This window comes from Mustela lutreola, chromosome 5 (assembly GCF_030435805.1).
Source record: "Mustela lutreola isolate mMusLut2 chromosome 5, mMusLut2.pri, whole genome shotgun sequence".
Classification (NCBI taxonomy): domain Eukaryota; kingdom Metazoa; phylum Chordata; class Mammalia; order Carnivora; family Mustelidae; genus Mustela; species Mustela lutreola.
In genome coordinates, this window is record NC_081294.1 from 106,997,386 (window position 1) to 107,024,030 (window position 26,645).

The window sequence follows — 26,645 nt, forward strand, 5'->3', positions numbered from 1 at the left end:
TTTTGGAGGGGAGAGGGATGAGGAATTAGGTGAGCCTGGTGGTGGGTACAGGGAACTGGTACGTATGTGTGTTAGAAGGTTGGAAGAGCAACTCAGAGAGTGAGTCAGAGACTAACTATTGGAAGCAACCACTGCTCCTAGGGTTGGAGTAATGAAAGGTGGAAGGCAATATTCTAGAACTCAGTTCCAGAGTACTAAGAGGTGTTTGGTTCTCAGACCTGGGATTCAGGGTATGCCTGGTGTTATGATTTCTGGAAGAACACCAAATAGCAAATGCTGGAACCATCAAGGGGCTTCATAGGATTGGTGTTCAGTTGAATGAAGGAGTATTCCAGCCTTGATGTATGGAGTACTGCAAATCACAGGGCATGCACCTATATCTGGTGGTACCGCTGCTGCAAGGATCCTGGCAGGAGCTAGAAACAGAATTATTTCTCTTCCCACCTTCCAGTCTCCCACCAGTGCTCTTGGCAGAACGTGACCAGAGCCAGCCAACAAGGGGGTCTGGGAGTTGTACTTTTCCAGACTTCGACCTGGCATCAAAGAGCACCTTATGAAAGGGTGGGCTTGGGTTTGAGAGACAATAGGTAAATAACTGGCATACCTCCCTTTCTTTAAAAATCTGTTTTTAAAATTATATTTTACCACAATAAATATGTTTTCTTTAATCTATTTAAAATTTTTTGGGCTCTCTGTTCTTTTTATATAATCTGTTGTAATTTAGGACCTTGAGTAATGCCTATATACTTTTTTAAAAGAATTTATTTATTTATTTTAGAGAGCGAGAAAATGAGCAAGTTGGGGGAGGGCCAGAGGGAGACAGAGAATCCACTCTCTCAGTGGTGCCCTGATCTCTCAGGATGCCCCACTGAGTGTGGAGCCCAAAGTGGGTTTAATCTCAGGACCCTGAGACTGTGATCTGAGCTAAAACCAAGAGTTGGCTGCTTAAGTGACTGAGCCACACAGGCTCCCCAACCAAGCCTGTGTACATTTTAAAATACAAACTATTAGTCTCTGACTTGCCAGAAAATAACTGTAAATGTCAGTTAAAAACAAATTCAGATACTTCTGATAATTACTTTGGATTTCATTTTATCTAATGTAGCTGTATTCTGTCATTATAACTTAGATAAGGAGATTCAGTATATATGGTTATATGTTACAACTCTAAAATGAATAAATATGCTTTAAAAATATTTACTTGTCCTTGGGACATATGAGTGGCTCAGTCAGTTTTAAGCTTCTGCCTTTGGCTCAGGTCATGATCCCTGGGGCCCTGGGATCAAGTCCCGCATCAGGCTCCTTGCTCAGTGGGGAGCCTGCTTCTCCCTCTCCCTCCGCTCCCCCTGCTTGTACGCTCTCTCTCTCTCTCGACAAATAAATGAATAAAATCTTAAAAAATAAAACAACCAGGGCACATGGGTGGCTCAGTGGGTTAAGCCTCTGCCTTTGGCTCAGGTCACAGTCTCAGGGTCCTGAGATTGAGTCCCCGCATTGGGCTCTCTGCTCAGTGAAGAGCCTGCTCGCCCTCTCTCTTTGCCTGCCTCTGTACCTACTTGTGATCTCTCTCTGTGTCAAATAAATACATTTAAAAAAAAAACCAACAACCAAAAAAAATTTTTTTAAATTTACATGTTCTTTCATATTGACATCCTAAATTACTAAATTATAAAAGGATTGCAAATATCTGAAAGATACCATATTTAGTATGTCTACCCATATTGCAAAAATTGTATGTAATTCCAGTTTTCTCAGTGTTATCTGTATTGTGTTCTGGAAGGCAGATGTTGATCCTTTGATTTTTATATTGTCCTAAAACCATCTGGCAGCTATTTTGATAACCTTCCTCTGTGGTGGATGGATGCTTAGTAACAAAAGAGAACACACATTTATTCTGATACCTACTTACTTCCTCCAAATTTGGGAGGAAAATATTAAAGTTCTGTATCCACATTATAAAAACAAAAAATAACATGTTTCTCTTATTAAATACATTAAAAAGAAATGATCTAATTTAAATAAAGAATTTTAAGAAAATGACCTCTGATGCACAAGTGATCCTATATCTTTTTAAGTCTTTTTATACTTTTTTCTGTTCTTCCTATGTTTTTCTTCGCTTATCTGTCATCTTCCAGTCTACATTTTTTTTACCTTGTGTCTTCGTCTTTAAATTTTATTCATTCTTCACTCATTACCTAGTCATATGGGCTTTAAGTCTGCCCCCAGTGTTTTAAGATATAACCTTTCCGATCCACTCTATTTCTGAATATGTGATTCCTTGGGTTACTCTTGCCTTTTGTATAAAAAAAGGAAAAGACTTCCATTCCAGCTAGATGAATCACAAAAGGCCATTTCTCTAGGCCTTTGCAGCCCTGAGAAGGCAGGTCTTCCCAGTGGATAGCAAAAAGGTTTTGAAAACATTTCCCAATTGATTTAGTATTAAACCATTGCAGTATACCAAATTAAAGTGCTTTACTTTTTAAACTGATTCTAGGATTATGCTCCAAAGAACAGAAGAGAGTATGGTTTGCGGATGGTATACTGCCCAATGGTGAAGTTGCAGATACAACAAAATTATCATCTGGAAATAAAAGATGTTCTGAAGACATGAGCCCTCTCTTACCTGATATGCCCTTGGTAAGGAATCTAAAGAATGACTTGTTAATTTAATAACATTTTATTTTAAATATATTTCGTGTGTGATTATTAGAGTACTTGTTTTAATACCTTCCTAAAATGACAAACATACAATGTAGTAGTATATTATAGATTTTACCTTTTTTAATGTCAGTTTAAGGTAATGATTCTCAAACTTACTGATCTGAAGATCCGTTTATGCTCCTAGAAGCATAAAGGGATAAGAGCATAAAGTTATTAAGAACTTCAAAGAGCTATAGATTATGTGGGTCATACCTAGTGATAATTACCATATTAAAATTAAAATTGTGTGGGGGTGCCTAGATTGCTCAGTCAGTTAAGTGTCCAACTCTTCATCTCAGCTCAGGTCTTGATCTCAGGGTCGTGAGTTCAAGCCCTGCATTGGGCTCCATGCATGGAGCCCATTTAAAAAATAAATAAATTTATTTATCTAATTAAATTAAAATTGGAAAAATTAATTTAAAAATTAGTTATATTAATAGAAATAATATTTTTATGAGCCATATTTTAAACCAGAGTTTAGTGAAAGGAATAACACTGTTTTATATTTTTGCAAAATTCTTTGATGCCTGACGTAATAAAAAGATCCTCACATCTGCTTCTACACTCTGTCTATTGTGATATGTTGTTTGGTTAATTATATGAAGAAAATCCTAGGACCCCACTGACTCCCTGAAAGGGTCTTGGGGACCTCAGAGAACCCTGACCCATATTTTAAGAACCCCTGGTGTAGGGAAATAGAACTTAGATTTAGTAATTTAATTTAGACTAATATTTGTGGAGTTTTTTAATTTTTTAAGATTTTATTTATTTATTTGAGAGAAAGAGCAAGTACGAGCAGGGGGATCAACAGAGGGAGAAGGAGAAGCAGGCTCCCCACTGAGCAGGGAACCCATTGGGGACAGGGGTTCAATCCCAGGACCCTGGGATCATGATCTGAGCTGAAGACAGATGCTTTAACCAACTGAGCCACCCAGATGCCCAGATAATATTTGTTTAATGATTTTAAACATTCACTAAAGGATCTGATAGTGTATTTATGTTTGCATTTACACAAATGTGATAGGTGTTAAAGATATGTAATACAGAATCCCAGCCCACTAAGAACTTTCATTGTAAAGTAGCAAAATACTCATAGAGCGAGTATTCATACATGAAATAGGAATGTATTTATTCAGTAAGCAGATATTTATTGAGCGTCTACTCTGTGCCAGTTGCCTGGTTTATCCTGTGTGTATATATTAGACAAGATAGGTATGTATCCTGCTCTGCTTCACATACCATATAAACCTATGCTGTTTGTCAGGTTTCATGAGCTAGAATTTATAAAATAGCCCTAATTACCATAAGCACCTGTCCTCAATTGATATTTTAACAAAATGAAAGTTCTAAACAGCCTAATAAATTTTACTTGAGTTCATAAATGCTTTTTATTTAATACTAACTCAAGTTTGCCCAGTTTAAAAAGAAAGGGGCTTAACTGAAGCCGGCTTGAAGTGTTTGTGGTTACTGTTGAGGAATACACCTACCACTTTGCTTCCTAACCATTCCCCTTCCTGCCTTCCCCCCACCCCGATCTGTCCCTTTCTACCTATCTCCACTCCAGGCTTTTTGGCTGGTATCTGAAGGAGAGTTGTGTTCAACTAAGTTTGTTTACTGTGTGATACAGTACAGGATACTGAGGTTCTCCTTGCCTCCTCCTCCTAGTCTATAAAATTAAAATCATTAATATCTACATAAGTATATGATATGGTAAAGCTAAACCTTACTTTTCTGAATTTAAAGGAGCAAAGTGGTACTGTTTGTTAGCAAATTTGGCTTCTGAAGAGTTTCTGAGCCCATTTTGGTTTTAGTTATTCTTATTAAAAAGGTATCTTTGGCTATAGAGATCAACATTTCATAGTTGAATAGATAACATGAACTGATGGTTTTTTAAAAATTCCATATTTTACAGACAGTAAACACAGTGGATCATGCCCATTCTACTACAGTGGAAAAAGCAAACAATGAGATAGGAGATATTACAAGAAATGAGATAATTCGGAGTCCTATTTCTCAGGTTCCATCTATGGAAAAACTGCCTAGAAGCACAGGCACTGAAGGATTACCTACTTCTTGTTCTTTTACACTAAGTGATGATGTTTTTGCGGAAGTTGAGGGACCACCTAGTCCTACTGGTGTCTTAGTTCACAGCCATTTACCTGTTGCTAGTACTTCAGATTATAGGTTACTGTGTGGTATTGACAAGAATGTTTGCAATAAGATTAGTCTTCTCCCTAATGATGAGGACAGTTTGCCGCCTCTTCTGGTTGCATCTGGAGAAAAGGGATCAGGTAGGTTAATAGTTATTTAAATTTTAAAGAGGGTCTTCTTTCTTTCTTTCTTTCTTTCTTTTTTCAAAGAATGTACTGGTAAATTTTGTGACATGTGAAATTCATGTTTTTTAAGCTGAGATAGTTTGGTTGAAATATGTACTATTGCTTGGTATCTTTAGTTTACAAAAAGTCTGGTGTGAAACCAAATTCTAAAAAGATCTGAACTTTTAAGTTGAATATGACTCATTTATCTCATTTTGAGTCCCTAATTTAGAATGAGGCAAAAGTTTAGTTTGACAGGGAAACTCATACACTTTAAACCTGAAAATGTTTCCATTTATTAGAGTTTTAACTCCATATCATTTTTTTCTCAGGCTCCCGCTCCATAGCACCTTCTTTTTTTTTTTTTTTTTTAAATAAAGAAAGGAGCATAGTGCCTAAAGAGCGTATTGGATTGGACAGCAAAGCTAGGAATTTTCGTTTCTCATCTGCTACTTAATACATCAATGACCTGAAGCATGTTAATTTCTTTGGGCTTCAGTTTCCTATGTAAAGGAAGAGCACCTATTTGATCTCTATGATCCTTTCCAAGCTGGAGGTTCTCTGACTAGCTCCCATCTCAGAGTAGTTCCCTACGGATACATCCTTGTCACCCCAGGCATTATGCTGCATTGTGCAACACGAAACGATTGTGTTCTGTGCATGATAATATAGGGGAATGAAGTTGAGGATTCTCTGTTCCATCACTGGGAGCCATTTCATGAACGTAGCTATAGTGACAGAAAAACCTTAAGCCCTGTATTTCTCATGGCATACATATTTTCCTGTTATTTTCAAGATCCTTTTGATTCTTGGTCAGTGACAGGGCACATGGCAGCAAGCAGTATGTACAACCTGAGTCTAGACTACTTCAAGAGTTGTAAATTTCAGAATTAATTTATGTATTTATTTTTGTTTTTGTTTTTAAAGATTTTATTTATTTGACAGACAGAGATCACAAGTAGGCAGAGAGACAGGCAGAGAGAGAGAGGAGGAAGCAGGCTCCCCGCTGAGCAGAGCCCAATGCAGGGCTCGATCCCAGTACCTCAGGATCATGACCTGGGCCGAAGGCTGAGGCTTTAATCCACTGAGCCACCCAGGCGCCCCAAATTTCAGAATTTATAATTGGAGTGGCTAGCAGTCTCAAATCCACTTTATAAAAATGTTTATCTTAAAATTGTACAGGGGCGGGGCGCCTGGGTGGCTCAGTGGGTTGGACCGCTGCCTTCGGCTCAGGTCATGATCTCGGGGTCCTGGGATCGAGTCCCGCGTCGGGCTCTTGGGATCGAGTCCCGCGTCGGGCTCTCTGCTCGGCAGGGAGCCTGCTTCCCTCTTTCTCTCTCTCTGCCTGCCTCTCCATCTACTTGTGATTTCTCTCTGTCAAATAAATAAATAAAATCTTTAAAAAAAATTGTACAGGGGCTAAAATTATATAAATATACTATTTAATCAATATATTTGCATATATGTCATATATGTAATTTAATATATCAGGATTTATATGTATTACAATAGTAATATCTTTAAGTAGAAAAGTAAAAATGAGTATATATTAATTGTCTAGGTATTAACTGATTTTTATGAAATGGATTTGCTTTTGTTATTAAGTTTGATCAAGCCATTAGTGAATTTATAATTTTTTTATTGCAAGCATATTTAACAGGAAGTCATATTCTAACTAATACGTTACTTTCATGATTTAGTGCCTGTAGTAGAGGAACACCCATCTCATGAGCGGATCATTTTGCTTCTTGAAGGCAAAAGTTCTCATCCTGTTACATTTGTCCTAAATGCTAATCTACTGGTGAATGTCAAGTTAGTATTTTGTAAGTAATGATTGATCTTTCTTTGCCTAATTGGTATGTGGGATTTCTGAAATTAATTAAATTTTGACTGGCAATCATGAAAAGTAGTCACCTATGGATATTGGTTTGTCAGCCACCTGTGAATATATTTTGCAAATTTATATGCAGTGGGACTTAAAACCAACTTAAAGATTTTTATTAGTGCCCATTCATTCATGGGCTCCTAGCTGTACCTGGTGCTCACGATACAACTGACTATATGAAATATAGCTATATGAAATATAACTTTTTGATAAACTGGAACTTAAGCAAGAATCTTGATTTAGTAACAATAAAGACAATTTTAAAGAAAGCATTTTTTTTATTAAAAATAAGGAAGTAAATAATCCTCAGTACTCATCAATGAATCTCTCAGCTTTTCATTGTCTGAAACAAACTTGATTCTTATCCACACTACATTTCAGCATCTTATTACATCTTTTATTTTTATTTTGGTGTTATTTACTAATTGACTCCAAAGATCCTTTCTCTTTTTTACATTAATCTTAAAACAATTAAGTTGTAAAGGTTTTTTTGTGAGGAGAACTTTGGGAAAATAAGGAATTTGAAAAGTTGTGCTTCATGGAAAATACAACTGTATTAGTTTCTTCAGCTAAGAGAAGTTGGTATTTATAGTTGTATGCCTTTATCGCTTAAGATTCCTCAGACAAATATTGGTACTTCTCGACCAATGGACTGCATGGCTTGGGACAGGCAGAAATTATGATTCTTTTATTATGTTTGCCAAATGAAGATACTATTCCAAAGGACATCTTCAAATTATTTATCACCATCTATAAGGATGCTCTAAAAGGTATAGCGTTTTATTTTGAACTGTTCAGAATGGGGGGATGGATTAATTACAGGCATTTATGTTTTTGGCTAGGCTAACTATACTAAAGATTTATTTTGTGAAGAGACTGATTTCTTAAAAGATCTTAGTTATCATTTTCAGTCTCCTTAAATGTAGCATTTTATGTGATTAGTGTCTTTATACTGATTTTATTTTTTTTAATTTTAGAAATGGAAAGTTAAAATTTTTTTTAATTTTTTTAATGTTAAAGATGGAAATATATTTGCCTTCTTGATTTTTTTTTAATACGTTCTGTATACTTATCTAAGATTGGGAGAGATGATGAATTTTCACATGGTCATGCAGTAAAGAGAAAAATTTAAAACCCCCTATGGTTAGAAACATTTTCAAATTTTTGTTCACAATTTCCAACCTCCAGGAATAACTGAACTTTGTGCAAACAAGTTATTCAATAGCTGCTTCTTCAAGTATGGAAATAAGAAAGAAATCCCACATTGATGTTATTTAAGAAAGTTTATACTGCAACATTCAAACTCAGAATGCCTTTAAAATAACTTAAAGTCTTTTTATTAATGGTTTTATTTCCAGGAAAGTACATAGAAAACTTGGACAATATAACTTTTACTGAGAGTTTTCTCAGTAGTAAGGATCATGGAGGATTTCTGTTTATTACACCTACTTTTCAGAAACTTGATGATCTCCTATTGCCAAGTAATCCTTTTCTTTGTGGAATTCTTATTCAGAAGCTAGAGATTCCCTGGGCTAAGGTGTTTCCTATGCGATTAATGTTAAGACTGGGTGCCGAATATAAAGGTAAGTTTTAGAATAATAAATAACATAGGTTCAGATGTAATAAATGTAAAATAAGAATTTCAGGGATATCATTAAAATAAAATTTTTAATGAATTTAAGGGGACTACCTTTGTTTTGATAAACTTTTAAAATTCCAAGACAGCCCTCTTCTACTTCCAAATGAGTCATCTAGACAACCTTGGTATGTCATGAATTTCTAGATGTTCATAATTATATTAACTTACCTTAAAAAAATTTTTTTTTTGGGGCGCCTGGGTGGCTCAGTGGGTTAAGCCGCTGCCTTCGGCTCAGGTCGTGATCTCAGGGTCCTGGGATCGAGTCCCGCATCGGGCTCTCTGCTCAGCGGGGAGCCTGCTTCCCTCTCTCTCTCTCTGCCTGCCTCTCCATCTACTTGTGATTTCTCTCTGTCAAATAAATAAATAAAATCTTTAAAAAAAAAAAAAATTTTTTTTTAATCTCATAACAAAATACAGAAAACATTGAAAGGCTTTCTTAAAAGCATGTACTGTAGGGAGCTCATTTTGTTATGCTTCCTATATTTGTTATGTTTCCTATATTTCCTAAAGATTTCCCCTCTGAATTTGTATACATCATAAAGCCAAACATGAAGGATTGTGAAATAATGGTCCCAATTTATGTATATGTTTATTTCTAAGTCGAAATCATTTTTCGTGTTAAAATTTTTGAATTCCCACCCTTTATCCTTGACTTTTTTCAAGAAATTATTTATTTATTGCATATAAAGCATATCGAATGAAGTTTTAGGCATTTGATTCTAATTAAATAGGTATTTCCTTGGAGGAAAATAAGATGGATGGGATTTATAAAATTTATAAATATTTCAAAATGGACAAATTCAGTGAAAGAGATATAAATCTCTTTGGCAAATTTAGTAAACTCTTTGATTTTGTGAGGAATGTCTTTACCATTTAGGATTTTTTTTTAAGATTTGTTTATTTATTTTAGAGAGGAGAGGGGAGTGCATGGGAGCCAGGGAAGGGGCAAAGTGAGAGAATCTTAAGCATGCTTGACTCCCCACTGAGCATGGAGCCCAGCTCCAGTCTTGATTTCACAACCCTGACATCATGACCTAAGCTGAAACCAAGAGTTGGATGCTTAACCAACTAAGCCACCCAGGCAGCCCACCATTTAGGTTTTAAATATGTGATGCTGTTGTGTAAAAAATATCAAAATGGAAATGTGATCATAGGTTTTTTACTGTGTAAACTACAGAGCTTATGAAAGTTTATTTTGCATCAAGTGTTTCATCCATTCAGCCTGATATTTTGTCTCTGCTATAAATACTTGAATGCTATTTTTATGGAAAGTTAAGTCAGTATATAATCTCAAGTCATCACATATTATATCGACATATAATTTATAAGTTTGCCCCGTATTTTAGTCAGTATCAGTTCTAGATACTAAATCTGTTTTTCTCACACACAAAGAAGGAAAACCATGTAGCAACTTGTGGGATTTCTCAAAGGATCACAGGGGTTGGAGCTGCAAAGCTATGATGCTGTTTAGTGATGATGAAGATAAAAATCTCCTGTTATACAGGTTTTCCCCACTGTCCAAAAGTAGAACATTCCTGTGAAACCTTTTGTAAGCCAAAATGGCATAAAGCAAAGAAACCATTACCATTTCTTTTTTGTTGTTGTTTAAAGATTTATTTATTTATTTATTTGAGGAGGCAAGGGGCAGAAGGAGAGAGGAGCACAAGCTGATTCTGCACTAAGCATGGAGTCAGATGCAGGACTCCATCCCACCACCCATGAAATCATGACCTGAGCTGAAACCAAGAGCCGAAAGCTCAACCAACAGTGTCACCCAGGCACCCCAGCCAGTACCATTTCATAAACACAAAAACCTATTTCATATTTCTTTCAGTTAGTGAAAACAGGTTCTAACGTGGGTCTTTTGTAAAAGCAAGTGGTATAAAGCAAACTTTTGGATGGGAGGAAGCTTGTACATAGAAATTAATTAGTCTTCGCTATTTTTTGAGTTCATTGTGTACTGCTGGATTTTAGATATACTGACATTTTGATGTTACTGGTGCCCATGCCTCTAGATATGAACTTGCAAATATGATGTATGTATGTATATGTGTTTGTTAGAGATAATGGATGTATGGAAGACTTAATGGCAAAAATTAGAGTCCCAAGGGCACCTGGGTGGCTCAGTGGATTAAGCCGCTGCCTTCGGCTCAGGTCATGATCTCGGGGTCCTGGGATTGGGTCCCGCATCGGTCTCTCTGCTCAGCAGGAGCCTGCTTCCTCCTCTCTCTCTCTCTGTCTGCCTCTCTGCCTACTCTCAAATAAATAAATAAAATCTTTAAAAAAAAAAAAAAAAAATTAGAGTCCCAAGATTAGAGACTGAAAATAGTGGTCTGAAATTAGTAATTTTCAAATGGGGATTATCTACACTTCCATTGAGGTATTTGGAATACCATTCACTGTTGGTTTAAATGATTTATGAGTTCCTTTATAACTCTGACAGAATATCTAAGTCATAACCTTTTGAAAATACTGTTTCAAATAAAATTACCTCAGTCAAGTTGTAAAGGATGTTATGTTCCCTATTCATAAAAGATGGAGTAAGAAGGCATCATTTATCTTAATCATATCTTATCATTTTAATGTCTTTTACCACTAATGCCCCATGTTTTTTCTAGTCTGCAACCTCTGTCTTCTAAATAACATAGTTGTCCTTTTAAAAACTAAAAAATAGAGGCGCCTGGGTGGCTCAGTGAGTTAAAGCCTCTGCCATTGGCTCAGGTCTGATCCCAGGGTCCTCGGATTGAGCCCCTCATTGGGCTCTCTGGTCAACAGGAAGCCTGCTTTTCCCTCTCTCTCTCTCTCTCTCTCTGCCTGCCTCTCTGCCTACTTGTGACCTTTGTCAAATAAATAAATAAAATCTTTTTTAAAATAAATAAATAAATAAAAACTAAAAAATAGGGGCACCTGGGTGGCTCAGTCATTTAAGTGTCTGACTTCAGCTCCAGTCATGATCTCAGTGTCCTGTAATCGAGCCCCATGTCAGGCTCATTGCTTAGTGGGGAGTATGCCTGTCCCACTGCTTGTGTGCACTCTCTCTCTCTCTCAACTAAATAAATAATCTTCAAAAAACAAAACACTTTAAAAAAATATGTTGGTAGTAACAAAGATGTGAGTCACTCTGACTTAATTTTTTTTCTTTTTTTTTTTTTTTTGGACAGAGAGCGTGATCACAAGTAGGCAGAGAGGCAGGCTGTGGGAGGGGGAAGCAGGCTCCCTGCTGAGCAGAGACCCTGCCATGGGGCTCCATCCCATGACCCTGAGACCTGAGCTGAAGGCAGAGGCTAAACCCACTGAGCTACCCAGGTGCCCCCTGACTTAAATTTTTAAAATAGATGTCAGGTATTGTGTTTTCTTAGAATTTTAAGGATATATATTCATATAAAAGATATGAGAGAGGTTTGTTTGCTTAGTGATCTAGGCTGAGAACTGAAGGTTAAAAAGATTTCTGCTTTTTATCATTACAGAAATTGTCTTACCTTCCTTGCCAACCAAATAGCTTTTCCTTTTTGGTGAATAACACTTAGAGTGCCCTAAAGAAAGAGAAAAGTAGTTAGGTGATAGACTTCATGTTCCTTCTATTTCTCTGCACTGACTTCTCTTACTCTCTGTGACCCTTTTATCAGGCTGACCCAGGAACTGTAAAAGTTTACTGTTGTCTATAAATTTGCACGATTTAACATTAATTATACATGCTTTAAAAATCTTGAGTTCTTCATATTTCTTTTTAAATTATAGAACTTTATAGGGTTCTGTCCAGTTACTATAATTTTCCTGTCATCATCCTTTTGTGGAAACAACATGTATAATGAAAAGATGAAATGCTTTGGAATCAGGCAAGCCTAAATTTCAAATCTTTTTCACTGGTTATTAACTTAGCCACCATAAGCAAGTTTATTAATCTCTTATGTCTCTACTTTCCCATTAGTAAAGTAGGAGTAAACATATTTGCCTCACTGAGTTGTTTTAGGGCTTAGATAAGATGTTGTATATAAAGTTCCCAGTTCAGTGTAGCATATAATAGATGCACACTGTAGGTTAATGTATCTCTCGCTTTCCCCAAAGAACTGATTGGCTGGTATTTAGCCATAAAGTTTGATAAATGAGAAGTAAAAGTAATAAATTCAAGACTTTTTTGTTTTTTTGTGGGTTTTTTTTTTTTTTTTTTTGACAGTAACTAGTTTTCCCTTCTTGTGTATAGCATATCCTGCTCCTCTAACGAGTATTAGAGGCCGAAAACCTCTTTTTGGAGAAATAGGACATACTATTATGAACTTACTTGTTGTGAGTAATCAAACTATTAAGTGTCTTTACATTACTATTTTAAAAATTTTGTTTAGCATGTTCTACATATTTATATTTTCCGATTTTAATTTGGCATATTTGGTATAATGGAAGTTCATTTATAATATAACTTAATTTATTTAGCATAAATGGGCTCTGTTTTTAATGAATTGCTTTTTGGAACACATCTCCTAATACATGTGTACCTGACTGTAAATGTTTTTTGATTCATTCTGCTGCAGTGCTTTCACTTGTAGGTAATGTGAGATCTACACAGTTGTTGAAGTGTAGCAAAAGTGTTAGTACACTAAGTCAATCATTTTGGGGATTTTGAGCAAATTGCGGTCCAGATTTCCTCATTTGTAATAGGAAGAATTGGATTGGATAAGCTCAGGTTCCCTTCCACCTCTTTTTTCTGTAATTGTTTAATCTATAACCATAGAAAAGTATTTTAGTGGACTGAACACATGTTTACTTTGAAGACCTAGTTTGGAAGATCTGTAATTGGAAAGTGAGTTCACCCCCAGATACTACAGAATTCTTCCTGAGAATGATATTCTTTATTACTATTGTGGAGTGGTTAGAAGGATTAGTTGTTTTTTTTCAGTTGGCAGTGCTTTCTAGATGGCATTTTGATAGTTATATATCAGAAGTCTTAAAATGCTGGACAGTCTTATAAAAGGATTTAATGAATGGGTAAAATGTTCGTGGATAGTTTAAGATTTATGGAAATATCATTATTTTATATGTAGGACCTTCGAAATTACCAGTATACCTTGCATAATATAGATCAGCTATTGATTCATATGGAAATGGGGAAGAGCTGCATAAAAATACCTCGGAAAAAATACAACGATGTAAGTTTAATTTCTTCATACAGATTTTGAAGATAATTATTGAACATTAGACTTCTTTAAAAGTGTGTTAATTTGTTTTGAATCAGACTGTCTAATACATAATGGCAAAAAAATACTATTTTTGAAATTTTAGATTTATTTCCTAATGGATTTGTTTTATCCTGTTCTTTAAAACTTTTTTCTTTACTGTTTTATGTATTAATTAAGGTAATTTTATCATAAAACTTTGTTTCCATCACATTCTCAGAGTTATCCAAACCAAAGCTTGATAATTCTGAAGCTGGTCAGAAATGTGGCCCTTTGAATGACTATAACTAATAAAGACATAACATGTTAGTAGTGTTTCTAAATGAGTGCTGTTTTTCTCTAGGTAATGAAGGTTATAAATTCTTCCAATGAGCATGTCATTAGCATTGGAGCTAGTTTTAGTACTGAAGCAGATTCTCACCTAGTCTGTATACAAAACGATGGCATTTATCAAACACAGGCCAGCAGTGCCACTGGCCATCCTAGAAAAGGTAAGTCAGTGTTGGTTTCTAGTATTGATCTATAATACTACCTCAATAAATGGAATTCCTTTTAAAGGGGCAATATATATATTTTACTTTTTGCTGATTGATGGTAATCAATCAAAAACTTAGGTTTTTTAAAGACTTGGAACACTGTATTATGATACCTTCAGGTCTAATTTATCCTATTTGTTATGAATCTTATTTTCACTAATTTCTCTCTGGAATGAGGTGTGTGTTACCTTTGTTTGCTCTCTGCTTCAACTCCTCTTAGGGGAGTAAAGCCTGGATAAGGATGAAGAATGGTTTATAAATAACTGTAAGTAGCTGGGGATATAGAAATGGTAAAGATGGTGGAGTAGCACATGTGAGTGACATTACTCTCAGTTCTGGCTGAATGGCCTCAGTGACTTCTGTGATTGTCAAATCCTTGCAGTGGGGGGGCCTAACATACTGAAATTTAAGTAGAAGTGAGTATTTCAGAAAATTAATACATTTTAAAATAACATATTTAACACAGTCTGACATCCTGACTGCTAGTAAAATTAGCAGCTTCTGAGTATAAAGGTAATGTATATTTACTTCGTAAGTTTGAGAAATAAGTTTTAAAAAGTAGTAAAAGAGAAAAAGTGCCAAGATACAGCCATTATGGACATTTGAATATATTTCCTTCTTATATTAGTATATATCTATTAAGTAGATGGCTTTATTTTTTTTTTTTTTTTTTTTTAAAGATTTATTTATTTGACAGAGAGAAATCACAAGTAGACAGAGAGGCAGCCAGAGAGAGAGAGAGAGGGAAGCAGGCTCCCTGCTGAGCAGAGAGCCCGATGCGGGACTCGATCCCAGGATCCTGAGATCATGACCTGAGCCGAAGGCAGCGGCTTAATCCACTGAGCCACCCAGGCGCCCCAGTAGATGGCTTTATATTAGATATTCACACTTTTATATTTTTTTACTTAATGTGTCATTAATACTTTTGTAATTAAAATGTAACAACTATTTAATATTTGTTTGTTGAATAGGTATATGTGTTACAACATTTGAAAGGTATAGGTATCTATAGTATGAAATCTCCTTTCTTCCCTTGACTCCAAGTTTACCCTCTCCTCTTCCCCACAGGCACCAAACCAATGTTATCATTTTTTTTGTATATCCTTTTAGAAACATTTTTGCTTGCATGTATATTTAAGCAAACACACACACATCTTTTCTTCTACTTTTTAATTCTTACTTTAAAAATAATTTTTAGCAAATTTCTTCCACTTTTTTTAAATAAGTCATACCATTTGTTCCATTCTGCACCTGCCTTTTAACACACCTTGGAGATGATTCTTTTAGTATAAAAAGAACTTCTGCATTTTCCATAACTTTTCACTTTATCTGTGTACCTCATATAATTGTCTCATTAATGGACATACGTGTTACCAATTCTTGGTTATTTATAAAAATGCACTATTAATAACCTTGTATATATGTGCAATTCCTAGTTGTGGAATTGGTGTGTCAAAGGAGAGATATATTTATCATTTTAATAGGTAATTATTAAGTTGTCTTCCATAGAGATTCCTCTGATTTATGCTCTTACCAGTAGTATATATTGATTTCCCATATTTCCACTGACAGAGACACAAACATTTTAAGTAGTACAGTAGCTATCAGTTATTATATACAAACATTCCATAACCTTTATTCCATATTTTATCTTGACTTGGTTTAGTTTGCTTTTTTTATTAGCTTTCTAATATAAGTGGTATGGGCATTTATCAAGTACTTAAATATGCCATGCTCCACATTATACATTTAACAAACATAGCATTAAAAAAAGGCAAGTTAAAACATAAATGTATTTTTCTTATCAGTGACAGGTGCAAGTTTTGTGGTATTCAATGGAGCTCTAAAAACATCTTCAGGATTTCTTGCTAAGTCCAGCATAGTTGAAGGTATGAGTTTCATCTTTAGGATTGTTTTAATGTTAAGATGTTTTCCATTTCCTTTGAAAATGAATTTGATACTTATAAAAGAACATATGGGGGTGCCTGGGTGGCTCAGTCAGTTAAGCATCTGCCTTCGGCTCAGGTCATGATTCCAGGGTACTGGGATCAAGCCCCGCGTCAGGCTCCCAGGGAGCCTGCTTCTTCCTCTCCCTCTGCCTGCTGCTCTACTTGTGCTCCCCATCTCTCTGCCAAATAAATAAAATCTTTGAATAAAAAAAAAAAAAATGTCAGTTACAAAACACAGTACCACAAACTTACATGAAATCATTACCCAGCTCAAGAAGTAGAACATGGTCAATATTTGGGTCTACGTTAAGCATAACAACTTTGCCATAACCTGTACTTCCTGCCTGTACGAAGCCTAAAAGTCAGCCTGAGGTAAGAGCCTAGGGCATTTCTTTTTCAAACATCTATGTTTGCATACAGTATTGTACATGTGTGTGGCCTTCTAAATTCCCAGAAATATGTTAAGAGCTTTTCAGAACCCTTATGGACCTCTTATTCACCAGCTTTTCCTTTTTTTAAGTCCTTGGTTAGTCTGTTGTTTGCCTCTGCTATTATCTGCTGCCACAGGTAGCTGAGATGTTAATCATTGGCTTCTAAACTGTTTTTCGCAGATGCTCCCTGAGAAAAAACTTTTTGCACTGGGCAAAATACTCAACATGCAAAACAAAACAAAACAAAACAAATTCTCTGATAATGAGGCTTTGAAGGAGCTCCAGCCTCCATTTGCCCTTTCCAGTGGCTACCAGGCTGTTGGTTTTCACCATGATTCCAGGCTGTTGGTTTTCACCTTCTAAGGCTTCCACTGAGCTATAGAGGAGTGAATGGGAATAGGAAGGTTAAAATGACAAAAAGAACAAAGCTGTTCTTATGAAGATCCAGCCATTTTTCTTAAATAAATACTCCCCAGATTGCTGCAAGCCTTTGTTTAATTTCCAGGGTTCTGAAAAAATTTCTACTGACTTTTTATTAGTTTCATTGTTCTTTAGGAGGAGAGTATTTTTGGAGATTGTTAAGTCTGCTTTATCACTAATGTCATCCTCCATACTATCTCAAACATAGCTTTATGGGAAGACCTTCCATCTCTGATGCCATACACATACTTCTTTCCTTTTTTCAGTAGTGTCTCTAAGCCTTTTGATTTTCCATATTAATTTTAGGATCAAGTTACAGGTTCTAAATGGTCCACTAGAATTTTTATTGGAATTGCATTAAGTCACCAGACCTAATTTTGAGAAAAACTGGTATATTTTCCATTCTCAATGTTCCTATCCATAAAAACAGGCTATCCTCAATTCAGAAAATATTCAGTGTCTTTAAATAAAATTTTATAGGGATATAGGGATGCGTGGCTGACTCAATCAGTAGAGCATGCCACTCTTGATATCAGGGTTGTGGGTTTGAGCCCCATGCTGGATGTAGAGATTACTTAAAAATGAAACATTTTTAAAAATAAAAATTTTACAGTTTTTGTATAGGTCTTACATATCTTTTATTTATTTGAGGAGGGTAGAGGAGGGGCAGGGTGAGGGGACATGGAAGGTGGGGGAGAGTGAGAGAGAGAGAGAGAGAGAGAGAGACTGAAGAATCCCAAGCATGGAGCCTGACTCTGGGGCCAGTCCCACAACCCTGAGATCATGACCTGAGCTGAAATCAAGAGTCAGTCGCTTAACCAAGAGCCACCCACAAGCCCCACATATCTTTTGATTTATTTCTGTAACATAGATTTTATTACTGATGTAAATTTATCTTTTTAAATTAAATTTTTTTCTATTTTGATATATAGAAATTCATTTTTATTTCTGTATTTTTATTTTATAACCAGCTATACTCCTGAACTCTTATTTAAAATAATTAGCCAGGGTACCTGGATGATGGCTCAGTCAGTTAAGTGTCTGCCTTCAGCTCAGGTCATGATCTCAGGGTCTTGGGATCAAGCGCTTCATCAGGCTCCCTAGTCAGTGGGGAGTTTGCTTTTCCCTCTTTCTCCTTCTGCCCCTCCCCCTTGTTTGTGTGCTTGCTCTCTCTCTCTCTCTGTCTGTCTCAAATAAAAATAAATAAAATAGGGCGCCTGGGTGGCTCAGTGGGTTAAGCCGCTGCCTTCGGCTCAGGTCATGATCTCAGGGTCCTGGGATCGAGTCCCGCATCGGGCTCTCTGCTCAGCAGGGAGCCTGCTTCCTCCTCTCTCTGCCTGCCTCTCTGCTTACTTGTAATTTCTCTCTGTCAAATAAATAAAATAAAATCTTTAAAAAAAAAAAAAAAAAAAAAAAAAAAAAAAAAAAAAAAAAAAAATAAATAAAATATTTTTTAAAATAATTATGTTATTGTGTTGACATATTTTTGTTAATTTTTTTTTTTAAGATTTAATTTATTTATTTAGGGGAGAGAGAGAGTTTGCCCTGTGACCTCAGTTCTCTGATCTAAGAGTTGTTCATTTTCAGTTTGTTCAGCATTTGTCTTGTGAGAATGGAAGGGACAACATCCAGGCTCTTTATATGTTGGAGCAGACACAAGAAGTCAGTAGCATTTTTTGTAATATAAGTTGGTTGGCTTTCATTTACCTGAAGCTGTCCTTATTTCATTCTTAGTTTTGAAGGATATTTTTGGTAGTTCTAGAATTCTCTGAAAGTTTTAATTTTCCTTGAAGATGTCATCTCTTCTTTTGGCCTCCGTTGTTTCTAATGAAGTCAGTATAATTTTTTATATTTCTTTCCCTGTACTTAATGTGCCCTTTTCTGCAGTCCGTTTTCAAGATACACTCTTTATCTTTGGTTCTCACCTGTTTACTATGATATGCCCTAGTGTGGTTTTCTTTGTATTTCTCCTGCTTGGTATTTATGGAACTTCTGGATATGTGTGTCAATATTTTTCTTCAAATTTGGAGAATTTCTTACATTATTAATTTTTTAAAATCCCAATCTTTTTCTCCTAGGAGATATCTATATATTTATATATGTATGTATGCATGTGTGTTATCTATATTTATAGATATACCTGTTTTATATCGTTCCTTGGGGTCCTTGATGCTGCTTATTTTTCTTTAATCGTTTTTCTCTAGGTTCGTTCTTCTTTAAGATTTTATTTATTTATTTTTCAGAGAGAGAGAGCATAAGCTGGGGGAGGGGAAGGCAGAGGGAGAAGCTGGCTCCCACTGACCAAGGAGCCCAATGCAGGATTTGATTTTAGGAGCCTGGGATCATAACCTGAGCCCAAGGCAGATGCTTAACCACCTGAGCCACCCAGGTAGCCCCCTCTAGGTTCCTTAGATTGGAATATTTTTATTGATCTTTCTTCATGTTCTCTGAGTCTTTTTCTTGCTATGTTCGGTCTACTGTTAAGCCTATCCATTGAGGTTTCAATTTCATGTTAGACTTTTCAGTTCTACAATGTACCTTTAGGTTTTTTTGTTTCTATTTCTCTGTTAAGATTTTGTAAATCTGTTTATTCATTTAGCCCATATTTGCTTTCCTTTTTTTTTTTTTTTTAATGTTTTGCTTTAGTTCTTTGAATATTTTAGAATAGATGTTTTAAAGTATGTGTGTATTTAATCCACTGTCTTGGCTATCTCATGGTTGGTTACAGTTGTATGGAGGCTCATATTTTCTTATAGTTCTCTCTGGTAATTTTTGATTATGTACTTGTCATTGTTAATAGGTTTTAAGACTTTAGATTCTGTTAGCTTTCTCTGAAGGAGGCTTATTTTGGTTTAAGCAGGCATTTTCATAGCATATCATGTTGAGCTTGTGTAGTCTATATTTTTCACTTTGTTAACAGATGGGTCTGTGGAACTCCTAAGATGTTTACAGTCTGGCAGGACTCATTCTTTGAATCCATTTTGCCTACAGATTTTTTAAGGGCTTTATTTTGCTTTGCCACAGTGTAAGTTAATCAAGTCCTCATAAAGTCTCTCTACTGTGGTTGGCCCATACTGCCAATATCCCCCAGCATTGCTTGATTTCTAGTATCTCTTTTCTGTTCCCAAACCTAATAGCTGTTCTCTTTTAGGAGTCATCTAGTCTCACCCTATTAACGTGTCCCCAATTGTGTCCCAAGTTCTAATCCAAGGACTCAAAGAGACCCTTATACACCGTCTTCTGGTGCCTTCCTCTTCTTCAGTGTCTTGACCCCAGATTCCAGATTCCAGACTTCCCCAAACTTACCTCTGATTTTTCAGGCCAATGTGGCCATTGGAGGTTTAATGGGTCACCAGGCAGAATTGTCTTAAAGCAAGGAGCCTGGGCAGTTGTAGGCTTACCTGTTGAGTTTTCCTCTAGGAGTCACAGTATTGCACTTCCTCTTGTTCAGTATCTGAAAACAACTGCCTTATACATTTTGTCTAGTTTTTTGGCTGGTTGTTATGAAAGGACAGTTTGGCATCAGTAATCTCATTATAGTTGGTAATGAAAAATCTCACCATTATTTAACTGTTTTTTAAAAAAAGAATCCTTAACTTTGAAATATTTTTCATATTTCCTAGTAGAAAACAATCATTAAGATTATTTAACAGATGATGTAAACCTTGTATCTTATGCAGAACATATTTTGATAGCAAATTTTATGGATTAGACATATAAATTGGTATTTAATAAAAGGGATGTGAAACATACCTCATTATTAGATGGCTTGATGGTACAAATAACGCCAGAGACTATGGATGGCTTGCGGCTTGCTCTACGAGAACAAAAAGACTTTAAAATTACATGTGGGAAAGTTGATGCCGTAGACCTAAGAGAATATGTGGATATCTGCTGGGTAGATTCTGAAGAAAATGGAAACAAAGGGTAAGAATTTTCTGTTACTAAAATGTAATTGATTTGATGGAGGGGGAAGGATAAAAATGTCCTAACAAATTAAACATTTTATGAGTAAATGTAGAATTATACCATTAATTTAAATGCTTACACACTAATGAATATAGTCTGTTTTTTCAGACATGTACCTAACCAGCCTCCTGTGTATTTTCTTGGCCAGAATACTATAAACTTTTAAAGGGTGGTCAGTTTGGGAGGAGACCGTGATAAAATGTGCATTGTATAGCAGTGTGACCTCGATGCCAGTGTACTTTTTCTGTTGTTTCGTATCTAGTTTTGTGAAGTAGGTAAAGGATTCCCTTTGAGTGTTTAGTCTGTTTTTTATTGATTCACTGTAAATACAACAACTGAATTAAATAATACACACACTAGAGGCCTCATAGAATATTACTGCCACTCCTTCTTTTCAATTATTATTTTCTTTTTTTTTTTTGGAGATTGGTTAAAGGGTCTACAGAAAATAAGGAAAAAGAGGGCTAATGCTGAGGGCTTCTAAGATAAAGTTTTTAAAATTCATGAGACCACTTTTCTGTTAGGAAACTAAGGCATTTTAAACCTCAGGTCTGAATTGGGCATATGAAAGAGTATATATAAATTGCTATACAATCAGTAAGTCTTGGTAAATGAATGGACTGTAGTTTTAATTATTTTGTATGTAATTGAGTTATCCTAGTGTTATATAGTTTTCATATATTTTCTCCTTATTTGTTCAAATCTAATATTTCATAGAAAGCAATTTGGTATTATTACTACTACTGAATTACATTTTATTCTATAGTGTTATTAGTTCAGTGGATGGAATATCATTACAAGGATTTCCAAGTGAAAAAATAAGACTGGAAGCAGATTTTGAAACTGATGAGAAAACTGTAAAGTGTACAGAGGTAACTGAGAAAGAGGATTCCTTCCCTTTACATATTATATTTGGATATGGCTTTTTAAATTTTTTTTAACTTAGGAGATTTCTCATTGCAGCTTATTAATACTTTTTACATTACATCTTGAAACACACATTTACTTTCAGCCTAGACTGCCTTTTATATACCAGATTTGGGTTTCTATAAGATTATTTCAGGCTATTGTATGCTGGTACTCCCTTCCAGCTCACAATTAAGTTTTGGCAGCATTGCCATCTTTGTACAGTATATGTTATTTGACCATATTATTTTCATTTTGCTCTTAATTTACAAAAAATATATATGTAAATTTTTTAAAACCTTATTTATTTACTTATTTATTTATTTTCAGTAGGCTCCATGCTGGGCCTACTTAATGCAGGGCTTGAACTCACAACCCCAAGATCAAAACCTGAGCTGAGATCAAGAGTCAGTTGCTTAGCTGACTGAATGACCTAGGCACCCCCCAAAATATTTTATAGATAACAGTTTATAGTCAGTATTCACATATGAAAATTATTTTTTCATGTTCCAACTTTTTTTAAACTAAAAGTGTATGAAATTATAGACTCCCAATCCCTTAGTGTACTTCTGTACTCCTACTCACTCTGCCTCCTGGGTCAGGCAATCTGGTACTAATATTTTTTGTATTCTATGTGATTTTTATGCATTACAAGATAGATAGAAACTATAGAGGATATAGAAATTATAGAACATCAGGGCACCTGTGTGGCTCTGTTGGTTGAGCGTCAGCCTTTGGCTCAGGTCATGATCCTGGCCCTAGGATCAAACCCTGGTCAAACTCTCTGCTCAGTGGGGAGTCTCCTCTTTCTCCCTCTGCCTGCTGCTCTCTTTTTGTGCTTTCTCTCTTGGTCAAATGAATAAGTAAAATCTTTAACAACAACAACAATAAAAAGAAATTATAGAACATTATTTCTTTGTTTGATCTTAACTTTATAGAGGTCCTTACAGGAAGGTGATGTTATAGGGTGAACTCATTAGGACACTTCTCTAAACTGAATTAATAGGGCTTTTGTTGCAGCAAGTTAATTTTAGGTCAAAATAGCTAAGTCATGCCATAGTCCATAATCTTTGGTTTTAGGCTTTTAAAAATATTCACAGATAGGGGCGCCTGGGTGGCTCAGTGGGTTAAGCCGCTGCCTTCGGCTCAGGTCATGATCTCAGGGTCCTGGGATCGAGTCCCGCGTCGGGCTCTCTGCTCAGCGGGGAGCCTGCTTCCCTCTCTCTCTCTCTGTCTCTGCCTGCCTCTCTGTCTACTTGTGATCTCACTCTGTCAAATAAATAAATAAAATCTTTAAAAAAAAATACTCACAGATCAAAATATATATTTACACACACAGTGTTGTTGTTGTTTTTAATTTTAAAGATTTTATTTATTTGAGAGAGGGAGAGTGAGCACCAGCAGGGGAATAGGAAAGGAAGAGGGAGAAGCAACCCTCGCCCCCTACTGAGTAGGAAGCCAGACATGGGGCTGGATCCCAGGACCCTGAGATCATGACCTGAGCCAAAGGTAGATGCTTAAATGACTAAGCCACCCAGGTGTCCCCCACACATTGCTTTTAACTAATGAATTTTATGGCATTAACATTAGAATTTTGGGCTGCCTGGGTGGCTCATTGGGTTAAGCCTCTGCCTTCAGCTCAGGTCATGATCTCAGGGTCCTGGGATCAAGCTCCGCATCAGGCTCTCTGCTCGGTGGAGAGCCTGCTTCCCCCCACCCCCTGCCTGCTTCTCTACCTACTTGTGATCTCTTTGTCAAATAAATAAATAAAATCTTTTTAAAAAATTGGAATTTTATTAATAAAGTTAAATTGAAAGTAGCAATTGTACTTTTAAAGCTGCTTTTAATCTTAATCATGACTTGTTTTCTAATTAAATACATTTCAGGTGTTCTACTTTCTTAAGGACCAGGATTTATCTGTTTCAGCAACTCGTTATCAGTTTGCAAAAGAAATAGCCATGGCTTGTAGTGCTGCACTGTGCCCTCACTTGAAAACTCTAAAGAGAGACGGGATGAATAAAATTGGCCTGAGAGTTTCCATTGACACTGATATGGTGAGACATGTTTTTGTGATGTATTTTTGAAATGAATGTATCATATATTAAAATAACCCAATGGGATATTTTTATTTGGGATGAATGAAGAGAACTAAAATGTTGAACATCAGTGTGTGCTACATACTTGCTCTACATTATCACCTTTACTCTCCACAACAGGGATCAACAAACTTTTTTGTAAAAGGCCAGACGGTGCATGTTTTAGGCATTATGGGCTGTATGATATCTTTTATAGCTATTCAGTCCTGCCATTAGAGTGCACAAGTAGCCATAGATAGTATATAACTAATGAGCTTACCATGTTCCAATGAAACTTTGTTTATAAAAATAATTGGTGGGCCACATTGGCCCACAGGCTAGTTTGCTGACCTCTGCACTATAGCAGTCCTGCTTGATAAGTAGGTTTTTGATTTCTTCATTCTGACTTTATTCTAAATTTACGATTTAAAATTACAAAAGTCCAAAAGTGTTAAAAAAGGAAAAACTTAGTCTTTTCCTTCCCATTTAAGGAGAAAGCAGTTCTTCCCTACCTTGGCTTTTTCTTCCTGTGAAATCTCTTTTACTACTCACACAAAATACTTCATTTCTGATACTTCTGGTTACCAAATATATAGAGGGTTTCCCTTTTCCAACAAGCAGTTCTTAGACACCAGCAGGATATCCAGGAATTCAACTCCATTTTGACACTCTCTACCCAGATATCATCAGATGCCACAGGTTAAAGGTTCAGTCCTATAAGACTGCCTGCACATGCCTTTAGGTGCTGATCATAAGCCCTGGTTATTGGCCATGCTTCTGACCAACCAGCTATAGATCAGAAGTTCTAACAACTCCCTCCTTGGGTTTAATTACTTTGCTAGTGCTACTCACAGAACACAGGGAAACACTTTTGCTAACCACTTTATTAAAGGATATACAGATGAAGACATGTACATAGGGTGAGGTTCTCATTTGTCCCATTAGAATTGGGGTATGTCACCCTCCTGTGGGTGTATTAGCTGCCCTGAAACCCTCTAAACCTCCCTCTATAGATATTTTATGGAGACTTCCTCATGTAGGAATGATTTAACCCCATTTTGTAATCCCTCTTCCCTCTCTGGAAGATGAGGGGTAGGACTGAAAAATCTAAAGCTTCTAATTATGGCTTAGTCTTTCTGGTGACCAGTCCCCATCCAGGAGCCCACCCAGAGTCACCTCATTAGAACAAAAGATATTCCTAGTACTCTTATCACTTGGGAATGTACAAGGGTTTTAGGAGCCCTATGCAAATATTAGAACAAGAGATATTTAGAGTGTTCTTATCATTTAAGAAATTACAAGGGTTTCAAGAGCTGGGTACCAGAATCCAGATGTAGAGAACAATATTATTATTTTCTGTTATCTCACAAGTGTGTGTATAATAGAACCATCTTATCCAACATTTCCAAAGAGCAATACTCATGTTGTCATCTCTGTAATGGGTAGCCCCTTGAGATACTGACCCCAGGCTACAATGTACATGGTTCCCAGTAGAGTTATAAAAGGTAATAGCCCTGGAGAGATCTCCTTCCCACTTTTAACTCCCAACTCTGAAATCTGTCTCCATATTCTTCCTCATCCTCCCTTCCTGGTCAGGCAATCAAATATTACCCATTTCTCTGTAGTCTCTGATTTTTTTTGCATATATTATCAAATAAATAGGTAAGTCCTTTTTAATTTCCCCCCACTCTTACTTTTTTTTTTGACCTTGCTTCTTTAAGATATTTTAGAGATACTTCATATTATTATGTATTCTTTTTAATAGGTGGTTGATTATATAAATGTACCATAATTTATTTAACTAGTTTTTATATAAATTTAGTATGCACTGACTGACATTTAGGTTATCCACAGTATTTTGGCTTCTGCATAAGTATGAGTATAACATTCTAAGAAGTAGAATTGCCAGGTCTAAGAATGTACTCAATAGATATTACTATATTGTCTCAAATAGGGGTTTCTACCACAATTTGTTTGAGAAAGTTCTTTTTCCTACATCTTTACCAAAGCAATATGTAATCAAACTTTGGAACTTCATGAATTTTATAGGTGAAAAATGGTACTCTAGTAGTACTTTAATGTTCATTTGTTTCCAGCATCCAATTTAATCTATTTCAAAGCAAGTTTTTCATTAGAATGGTTAATCTAAACATGAATCAGGTCATATACTGAGGGTTTGCTTTTCTTTAATTAGGTTGTGTTAAACTCCTAGTTCTTTTTTTTTTTTTTTTTTTTTTTTAAAGATTTTATTTATTTACTTGAGAGAGAGACAGAGAGAGCATGAGCGAGGAGAAGGTCAGAGGGAGAAGCAGACTCCCCGTGGAGCTGGGAGCCCGATGCGGGACTCGATCCCAGGACTCCAGGATCATGACCTGAGCTGAAGGCAGTCGTCCAACCAACTGAGCCACCCAGGCATCCCTAAACTCCTAGTTCTTTTGTAAAGAACTTACATTTTGATCTCACTGCTAAAAGTTCCTTTTTCAGGGAGGTAATAATTTCTTATTTCAGCAGCCCTGTTAATTTTTTTAGTCAAATGCATTAAAATGTAATTTTCACCAGCAACATTAAGTTCAAATATTAAATATTTTTGCAACAACAAATACAAAACAGTTTAAGTAGATTTTTTAATACTATAGGTTTTTATTAAGTCAT

At 35.9% G+C, this 26,645-nt stretch overlaps 1 protein-coding gene and 1 long non-coding RNA gene across 8 annotated transcripts in view; one reads left to right on the forward strand and one right to left on the reverse strand.

Annotated features, from left to right (window-relative positions):
• Window positions 1–26,645, forward strand: part of ZFYVE16 (zinc finger FYVE-type containing 16) — a 52,265-nt gene that overhangs the window by 23,135 nt on the left and 2,485 nt on the right. For 4 of the 6 annotated variants that reach the window (XM_059175345.1, XM_059175346.1, XM_059175344.1 and 1 more), the window contains 12 exons: window positions 2,495–2,637; window positions 4,613–4,991; window positions 6,716–6,838; window positions 7,515–7,670; window positions 8,259–8,483; window positions 12,741–12,823; window positions 13,576–13,680; window positions 14,051–14,198; window positions 16,052–16,132; window positions 20,808–20,970; window positions 21,779–21,884; window positions 23,805–23,972. In XM_059175345.1, the coding sequence (XP_059031328.1) occupies window positions 2,495–2,637; window positions 4,613–4,991; window positions 6,716–6,838; window positions 7,515–7,670; window positions 8,259–8,483; window positions 12,741–12,823; window positions 13,576–13,680; window positions 14,051–14,198; window positions 16,052–16,132; window positions 20,808–20,970; window positions 21,779–21,884; window positions 23,805–23,972 (1,880 nt within the window). Of the gene's footprint in view, window positions 1–2,494; window positions 2,638–4,612; window positions 4,992–6,715; window positions 6,839–7,514; window positions 7,671–8,258; window positions 8,484–12,740; window positions 12,824–13,575; window positions 13,681–14,050; window positions 14,199–16,051; window positions 16,133–20,723; window positions 20,971–21,778; window positions 21,885–23,804; window positions 23,973–26,645 lie in introns of those variants that run through there. The other 2 variants (XR_009354038.1, XM_059175347.1) reach the window with 2 other exon arrangements.
• LOC131832407 (uncharacterized) overlaps window positions 2,673–26,645 on the reverse strand; it is a 38,317-nt gene continuing 14,344 nt past the window's right edge. Inside the window, exons 3-6 of one of the 2 annotated variants that reach the window (XR_009354040.1) lie at window positions 23,017–23,187; window positions 20,797–20,860; window positions 12,019–12,072; window positions 2,673–3,034 (exon numbers count right to left, since the gene is read on the reverse strand). This is a non-coding gene — a long non-coding RNA (uncharacterized LOC131832407). The remainder of the gene's footprint in view (window positions 3,035–12,018; window positions 12,073–20,796; window positions 20,861–23,016; window positions 23,188–26,645) is intronic. The other variant, XR_009354039.1, reaches the window with a different exon arrangement.